This window comes from Saccostrea cucullata, unplaced genomic scaffold, assembly GCF_032062105.1.
Source record: "Saccostrea cucullata isolate Sc308-1 unplaced genomic scaffold, CSIRO_AGI_Scuc_v1 ctg15470, whole genome shotgun sequence".
Lineage (NCBI taxonomy): Eukaryota > Metazoa > Mollusca > Bivalvia > Ostreida > Ostreidae > Saccostrea > Saccostrea cuccullata.
This window is the reverse complement of record NW_026921490.1, coordinates 1185-10515: the sequence shown is the minus strand read 5'-3', so window position 1 is coordinate 10515 and position 9331 is coordinate 1185. Positions and strand designations below refer to the sequence as shown.

General features: G+C 36.8%; 1 protein-coding gene across 1 annotated transcript; it reads right to left on the bottom strand.

Annotated features, from left to right (window-relative positions):
* Positions 1-201: 201 nt before the first annotated feature.
* Positions 202-6794, bottom strand: LOC134260121 (E3 ubiquitin-protein ligase RNF103-like). Its single transcript, XM_062742702.1, has 4 exons — positions 6350-6794; positions 4551-4797; positions 4177-4274; positions 202-1945 (listed from the first exon to the last, which is right to left on the bottom strand). The coding sequence occupies exons 1-4, from the start codon at positions 6573-6575 to the stop codon at positions 588-590; spliced, it is 1929 nt and encodes a 642-aa protein (XP_062598686.1). The 5' UTR covers positions 6576-6794; the 3' UTR covers positions 202-587.
* Positions 6795-9331: the final 2537 nt, after the last annotated feature.

Sequence of the window (9331 nt, the reverse complement as noted above, 5' to 3'; positions counted from 1 at the left end):
ATATATACAAAAGGGATTACGTAAAATCAAATATAGAATGTTACCAGCCCCTTTGAGGGTAGGGTGTAAATATAGATAAATTAACCTTCAATCAAAACCAGTTTAGAAACATACATGCATGAATTAAAGTTAAATTCATACATTTCTCATTTCTGAAAAGCTAATGATTACTTACTTACGTAAACATGAAAATTGTCAAAATTCTCAAATAATATTTCATTTATTAGTCAAAGAAAAGAGCTGTGATCAATAATGTTGATTGTTTTAGAAATGATGCCGTTTATAAAAGCTTTGGTTGGTAGGAAGCAGATGCTTGTTTGGGGAGGGAATATGGATGTGAAAAGTTTTCATAGGAACTATAACAATGTTTTAGGACTGAGTGAATGTTGATGGGTGTAGTGATTTAGGAGTAAATTCTGAGTAAATGTGGGTTGGTGTAATAATGTTTTAGGAGTAAATTCTGGGTAAATGTGGGTTGGTGTAATAATGTTTAAGGAGTAAATTCTGGGTAAATGTGGGTTGGTGTAATAATGTTTTAGGAGTTAATTCTGAGTAAATGTGGGTGGGTGTAATAATGTTTTAGGAGTTTACTCTGAGTGAACATGGATGGGCATTTGTTTGTTAGAGGGCCACCTACACACGGGGCAGTAGTGGTTATCCCTCTGTAGCCAGGTCAGGATACAGCGCTGATGGAAGCTGTGCTTACAGGGCAGCCCACACAACAGGACCCCCGGCTCGTAATCCTCCAGACAGACCACACACTGGCTACACTCCAGGAAATCCCCCGGGGTCAGGCAGGGCCTCAGGCTCCTATCATAATTCTGAGTTAGGGTCTCTGATCTTAAATTCTGAATATTAGAGGAGCTGTCAAGGTGTGTAACATTATCTCTCTCTTTGGTGTGTCTGTCTGCTGGTGTATTGTCTTGTTCAAGAATGGTGTAGTTTGAATGATGTGATGTATTAGTTTGTTCTGGTGTTACATTATTTGGGTCCACTTTGGTATAAGGCCAGGTAGGAAGGCGTTTAATGTAATCAGAGGACATGTGAGCCGCCATCCAGAGAGATGGGATTTCTTGTTGGTTCCACTCCAGAAATGCATTACGATCCAGGTGACTCAGGCTTCGAGGATGTAAGGGGTAAAACAAATGTTCTAAAGTTCTGAAGCGGGCAAAATTCCAGTCTTGATTGGAGTCTTCCTCTGTACTCTTCTTATAAAACCCTACTCCTAGAGCCAGTAAGTACATCCCTAACCAAACTTCAACAATGATCAGATGGCGAGAGTAAAATTTAAAATCAGCCCTGACCAAGGCCATGGTGTCGGTAACACCCAATAAACGGATCAGCTTAAGGCCATAGGGAATAAAATCAGCTAGAAAAGGAATCTGGAAGAGTGTTAAAAGGCCCATCCAAACAAGGATGTGTATGATATTATACTTTATGGCACAGAACAGTAACATTACAATCCTTTTGATAAATGAACCTTGAACTAAACTGATCTCAAAAATAGTGAGACTATTACAGATGAATAGTGTTAAAATAAAAACATCGTTAAGACTTGGATATAAACATTTTAAATATGTTTCCATGGATTTAAAAGAAATTGATTCTGAAGGCCTGGTCCCATATTTGAACACTTTTTCTTTGGTTATAATGAAGTAAGCTAAATGATCCCTTTCTGGAAGAAGCTTCCAAGCGTTGCTTTTAATCAATACTTCTCTAGACGTTACTCCGAAACGAATTCGTCCTGGAAAACGTACACTCAGTGCTGAATAAAAAAGGGGAACTTGCTTTTGTCTTGAAACCATAATGATACGGATCTCAGGGTCTTCTGAAGGTTTATATGAGATCCAGTTCTTGTTTAGTTCCAAGGGATCTTTAATGGTAAGGACTTTATGGTTGACTGTGTCTTTGATCCAATTACTGATGCTGGACAGTTTATAGTTACCTAAAAAAGTACATAAATTATAGTAACCTTTATAGTTTGTAAATGTTCTTTCAAAGGAATATCTCACAAAATTTTTACTACACCTTCAGTCTGACTAAAGCCAGCCCCTACAATTTCACTTTGTTAGTAGTGAAATTGTAGGGGCTGGCTTTAGTCAGACTGACTACACCTCTATTTTCCCGAGATAGTCTTTGACTCTTTATAAGTGAGAAAAAATTTTCAGGAATTGTGCACATGGTTGTACGCAAGAATTAAATTTTTGTGAGCACACTGTCTCATGTAATAACGCTAATATAAAGTTCAAACAAGAGGCCCAGGGGCCACATCACTCACCTGAGCAAATCAGCTTGAGATCAGAACTAAAAAGTTTACTGAAAGGGGGGGGGGGCTTGAATTTAATACTACTTGAGAATGCCTTCATATTAATACAGCATTTCACTTTGCTGTTCTTGATAAAAAGATTTTTTTTTAAACATTTTCTTCCTATATATATAACTTCATAAAAATTTGAATTTAATTCCCCATTGTTTCCCTCCCTACTCCAAAGGGCCATGATTTGAATGAATTTAAATCAGGATTTGAACAAACTTAATTCTACACTACCCAAAAATGCTTCTATATAAATACTAGTATCACTAATCATGGCTTTGCTATTCTTGAGAAGAAGAGTTTTTTTAAATATGTATTTCAGTGTAAAACTTGGATCTCCCATTGTGACCCCACTCTATCCCTGGGGGTTATAATTTGAACAAACTATAATCTAAACAACCTGAGAATGATTCCATATAAATATCACTAATGATGGCTTTGAAGTACTTGAGAAGACGATTTTTAAAGATTTCCCTATCTAGTCCTATGTAAAACTTTGATCTGCAATTTTGGCCCCATCCTACTCCTGGTGGTCATGACTTGATCAAGCTTGAATCTACACTACCTTGAGGACGATTTCACATGAGTTTCATCTTTCCTGGCCCAGTGGCTCTTGAGAAGAAGATTTTTAAAGATTTTTCCTATATATTCCTATGTAAAACTTTGATCGGCCATTGTGGCCCCACCCTACCCCCAGGGGTCATGATTTGAACAAACTTGTACACTACCTGAGGATGCTTCCACATGAGTTTCATCTTTCCCGGCCTAGTGGTTCTTGAGAAGAAGATTTTTAAAGATTTTCCCTCTATATTCCTATGTTAAACTTTGATAGGCCATTGTGGCCCCACCCTACCCCAAGGGGTCATGATTTGAACAAACTTGTACACTACCTGAGGATGCTTCCACATGAGTTTCATCTTTCCCGGCCCAGTGGTTCTCGAGAAGAAGATTTTTAAAGATTTTCCCTATACATTCCTATGTAAAACTTTGATCGGCCATTGTGGCCCCACCCTACCCCCGGGGGTCATGATTTGAACAAACTTAAATCTACACTATCTGAGGATGCTTCCACATGAGTTTCATCTTTCCTGGCCCAGTGGTTATTGAGAAGAAGATTTTTAAAGATTTTCCCTATATATTTCTATGTAAAACTTTGATCGGTCATTGTGGCCCCACCCTACCCCCAGGGGTCATGATTAGAACAAATTTGAATCTACTCTACCTGAGGATGCTTCCACATGAGTTTCATCTTTCCAGGCACAGTGGTTCTTGAGAATAAGATTTTTTAACAATGCCATTAATTTTTCATTAATTCATAATTATCTCCCCTTGGAAGAGGTCATGGCCCTTCATTTGAAGAAACTTGAATGCCCTTCACCTAAGGATAGTTTGTGGCAAGTTTGGTTGAAATTGGCCCAGTGGTTCTTGAGGAGAAGATGAAAATGTGAAAAGTTTACTACGACGAAGACGACAACAACAACGCCGACAACAACGACTACAACGACGCCTGATAACGGACAAATTTTGATTAGAAAAGCTCACTTGAGCCTTCGGCTTAGGTGAGCTAAAAAAAAGTGATTTACAGTAATGTATACATGAAAATTCTTGCTCCCATTTCTTTTTTCCCCTTTGGTCCTTGTAAAAAGTCGGTGAATTTAAAACGGGGTGAATATAAAGAACACTGCTTAATTTCTTAAAGGGAACTGTGACTGGACAAATTTAAAATGGGGCAAAATTGTTAGTAAGTGTAAAAGGGTAAAAATAACATGGGGCAAAAATAACCATAAATACAGTAGTGCCCTGCACAAGTGTATAGTCATACCTGTGTACACCTGCGTCAGTGTTAAGTACACTGCACTTACCTGTATAGGTGTACAGCTGGACCTGAGATTTAGACTGAAATTTCTGAGGCAAGCCAAGGATTAAGCGAGTGGAATCCCAGCTCTTCCAATGACAGAACCTGTTAATATGTTTTATACATACATACGGAATTTTAATATGATATTTTGTCTTTACAGGTGACTGATTTCAAATCGACTGGATACTAAACAGTTAAAAAAATCTAAGTACTGAGAGTTCTGATAGAAGGATACTAATGGACAGATGAGATGCAACATAAAAATGATTAACATAATCCCTGTATCAAAACAACATCATAACTTGTTCAAGTGAAACAAAACTAACTGACAAATGAATCATGGATTTGAATGATGTAGGTAGCTGACTGCTTGTTTACCTGTAATCTGTTTTGCAGTTGAAGTTGCCCACCCTGACCCCAAACTTTGTCACTTTGTTGATGAGAGCTGACCAGGAGGCGTCAGAGAGAGGCTTGAAGTCCCACTGTTTGGTGAGAATCCTGACCAACCAAACACTGTCTTTAGCATCCTCCACCTGTTCCAGGAAATGAGACCCCCCAGTGAAGTTTGTGGGGGTGGTAGATTCCTCCATCGCAGCATCAGTTACCTCCCCCTCCGTCACCAGTCCTGAACAGAAAAAACACAACAAACATGTGATCTACACATCAAAGGAATAGACATGCAAATTGGGTTTTTTTTTCATTAAAAGATTTTAAAGTATTTTCACTATTGGGTTTTTTGATTGATTTACCTTTTTTAAATCTTTGTTGTAACATTTTCAGAACAATGAACTTAAAGAAAATATCATCTAACAAAAATAAAAAGAATACAGAACCAAAATAATTATTTTTACTTGAATGATCTGGTGTTGTTTTTATTGTATAAGGCATGATAAAAACAATATATATGTAAGACTCCAAAGTCCGATGGTGACGCCAAAGTCCGATGGTCATGCCAAACCCCGATGGTCTGCGCCAAACTCCGATGGCTCATTGTCTTTACGGGCGCCAAAGTCCGATGGCCACGCCAAAGTCCGATGGCTCGTTTCCTATGAGACACGTTGCGCTGAAGTGCGATGGTCTGACACGTTAAAGTCCGATGGTGCGGATGAACAATCAACGTTTATGACGTCACAATAATCCGACGTCAATCCTTGACGCCGTTGTCCTGCATTCAAAAGCAATCATTTCTGAATTCGTCCTTGAACACAATTTTTATTATTGATTTTGCTTATTGCTTGCACCTCTAGAGATATTCTGCGGGACGTGGAGGCCGGTCCTTCGGATGAGAACGTATAAACCGAGGCCCCGTGTCACAGTAGGTGCTGGCACGAAAAAGATCCCTCCCTGCTTAATGGCCCTAAGTGCCGAGCATAGGACAAAATTTGCAGCTCTCCACCAGCAAATGGTGGCGTCTCCATATGAGTGAAAAATTCTCGAGAGGGACGTTAAACAATATACAATCAATCAATCAATCTAGAGATATAAGGGTTAGTCCTCGCACACCACTCGATTGATTAGGGTTAGTCCTTGCATTGCACAACCCGAGTGAATTAGGGTTAGTCCTCGCACCAAAGTCGAGTGATTAGGGTTAGTCTTGCCCCAACTCAAGATATTTAGGTTATTGTTAATACACACTTTTCGAGCGTTAGTCTCGCACCTGCCTGAGAGTTAAGGGTTAGTTTTCGCATTTATTTATACTTATTCTAAAGACCTTTGCATGTCGCGGCATTGAGGTTTGGGCGCAGTGCTACTATGACGTCATAAACGTTAATTGTTTTCCGCACCGTCGAACTTTGGCGTGTCAGACTATCGGGGTTTGGCGCAGACCATCGGACTTTGGCGTGACCATCGGACTTTGGAGTCCCATCGCACTTTGGAGTCCTACATAGTTATTGACATTTACCAAACTGACCCTATATTTTATCGCTGACCCAAATTGTCGTAAAAATTCAGAAGTCTCTGACTTACAGGTGAACAGGACTGATCTTATTATAGACTGCATGTTCCTTTTTAAAATGATACATTTTAGTAACCTATGAACCTGGTGATCAAGGGCTTGTACTGACTACTGAGACATAATTTGTTCTTACTAATCAAATCAATAATGACTTGTCAAAAGAGAACACACATTTTATTAAGAAGATGAGTAAGGATTATAATTTATGTTTGTTGTGTACCTGTGGCGTCTACAAGCTCACTGAGCTCGTGTTTCTCCACTATACCCTCATAACTGACCCCCCTCTGCTCCAGAAGTGTCTTCAGCTTCAGAACAGACAGGGTCATGGGGTCAAGCAGACGGTGTGACAATACCCCCGTCTCCACCCAGCTAACCGCCTCGAGCAACCGCGCTAGGACAAACAACACAGCTACATAGATCAGCAACAGAACTAACTTGAACCACATTATCTGATAATGATCAAATGACTGTGACACGTCAGCTCTTATTTTCTTCCACAGATTTCAAGACGTAAGATTCCATTCAAGAATGAAGAAAGCAAAAGTTGGGGTCTAAATAGAAATACATTGTCTGTCGCTCATGCCAGTCTTTGGAAGTTCGAGAAACTGCGAGGAGGGGGCCCGAAATCGAACTTGACGAAAAGTAAACTGTCAAATTTAACCGGAAGTAAACAATCAAATGAAGTACATATAAACTGAAACCATACAGTGTCCTTTAAAAATCCGAAATAGATTTCATTCAAAATATCGTGGAAATATTCAACTGAGTACATTATATTCGTTTAAGGATGTACAACACACCTACCCCAAAAAATTCCTGTCGTTTAATTTTCGTTATTTTTGTATATTTAGTACATGACTATATCTACTGCATGTATGCACATTTTGGACAAAATCGTTCGAGTGGTTTTTGGACAGGAACTTCCAAAAGTTACCCCCCTTTAGTTGTTTACAAGGAGAGAAAATTTTTAATCAATGAACTACTTAAACCTTGATTTTCAAAAAATCCAGGTTAGATATAAATGTCAAATTTCATTGACTTATTCCTTTAACCATTTAACACAAAAACATAGTCATCTTTTTGATATACATATCTTAAAAATAATTTTTAAAGACCTTAAACTGAAAAACTATGAATTATCTAAGCCTTGAAAATTGTGTATTTTTCTATTTCAAAATTTTTTTGTGAAAAAACTTGTCGTTTAATTTTGGTAAAAAACTTTCTTTAGGTAGCTGGTAGTAAAAATAATCTTCATAATTTTTTGTATAATTTTTGTACGACCAGTTTTGATTTAATAGCGGAAAATTACCCCCTCCCCCTTTCTCAATAAATCACGTTCCCGCGCGTCTTTCAGACGGGGGTCGATCACTTTGCTATGAATCTACAAATACACATTTTAAAAAAATCAAATTGGAATATTGCTTTTGCTACAAAAATATATTAACTTACAAATTTAAAAGTTCTCATATGTAAAGCGTATTCAAATGTAGATTTATAGGCAATTTTTGAATACCCCTACCACCCCACCCCTTCCTTTTTTGCGTCGCAGACCAATGTTAGCATTTGACGAAACGTCGTTTACAGTGCAAATATACTAGTATTTCGTTATTTGAATCCCGGAGGTATGCATTAGTTTTTAAATTCATGAATTCAGAATAAATATTGACAACTGTTTTTATATGTATCAGGGAAAAAAATACTGAAGGATTTTAGTGTTTAGTCCATATATGTACGCGTTATGCATTCCATATCACATGAAACCTGGATACGAATTCAAGTTATGTTGAACTTGAATATGTTGATTTTTAATTTTATTTCTTTAATTTTATTCATATAAAAAATGGTGTATGTTCAATTCTCCTGTGATATAAATGGAATAATTGTAGTTTCTAACTTCTTTCATGTCATTATAATTTCAAACGAGACAGTATGTGGCCGTGGGGATACATCGACATTTGCATAGATGTACACCCCTTATGATATTGTACGCATTCTTTCAATGTCGTTGCTTGAATTCTAAAGTTAAAATTAAAATTCCGTATTCGTCCACATTAACTTCAAAATATCAAACATTAAACTCTTCATCTATTTCAACTTATATCAAATCGCACACTGATATTTTTAAAAATCTTTTGGGCTACGTTTTGTTTTGATTCGAGGAAATGCGAACCGACATTGCATTGTTGACAGTTACAGAAAGTCAAACGATTTGCATATTCATAAATGCAGATAATTTCAGTACTAGTGAACAATTCTTTTCAATTCTATACTTACATTGTGTATATTAGGTCTATAGTATTCAATTCTTGGATTTACCAGGAGGTCTTGCTGTATCTGATTCTGTGGAAAACCGTGAATAAAGGGAGGAAAATAAACATCTAAATTTTCAGAGTTGTTCCTCTTTGATCAGTAAGGGTCTGAGAACAACATCGATTTTACATTGTAAAAAGTTTTTTGTTTGTTTATTGTTGTTTTATTTAATTAAAGAAGAAAAACAATATCTATATCGTAAATGCACAAATTGTAATGAAGACCATTAATTAATCGGAATGTTATATAGCCAATTGTACATAATGAGAATTTCGGCAATGTAAAATAAAATTTTCAGAATAAAAAAAATGCTGCGCTTTAATCAAGTTTACAATTTATTGGAATGAAATGAAATAAACATTAAGGAACGATATTTTATGTCTATTACTTGCTTTTTACGGAGTTTAATCGGGTTAATTAAACAAATACTTATTGATTGAGTATGGTACGCATAATCACAGCCAAGCCCCATATCCCATTTATCTTTAATGACTGAAATACATCGGGATCTTTTTAATCGTCATTTTGACGCTTTAATTTTGACGTTAAATTTGACGTCACGTCAAACGTTCAATTGAAATCGCAAGAGTTATCTCCCCCAGTGTGTTGTACGTCTTTAAGCGTGAATTATATTACTTGAAATTTTCTTTATAAATCCCCTGCTATCAGAATTGATTAAGCATAACATTTCATTGGGGATGTTTTACAAAATGATACCGAAAAAATCCTTTAAAAATCCGGAATACATTTCATTCAAAATATCGTGGAAATATTCAACTGAGTACATTATATTCGTTTAAGAGTGAATTATATTACTTGAAATTTTCCTTATAAATCCCCTGCTATCAGACTTGATTAAGCATAACATTTCATTGGGGATGTTTTACAAAAT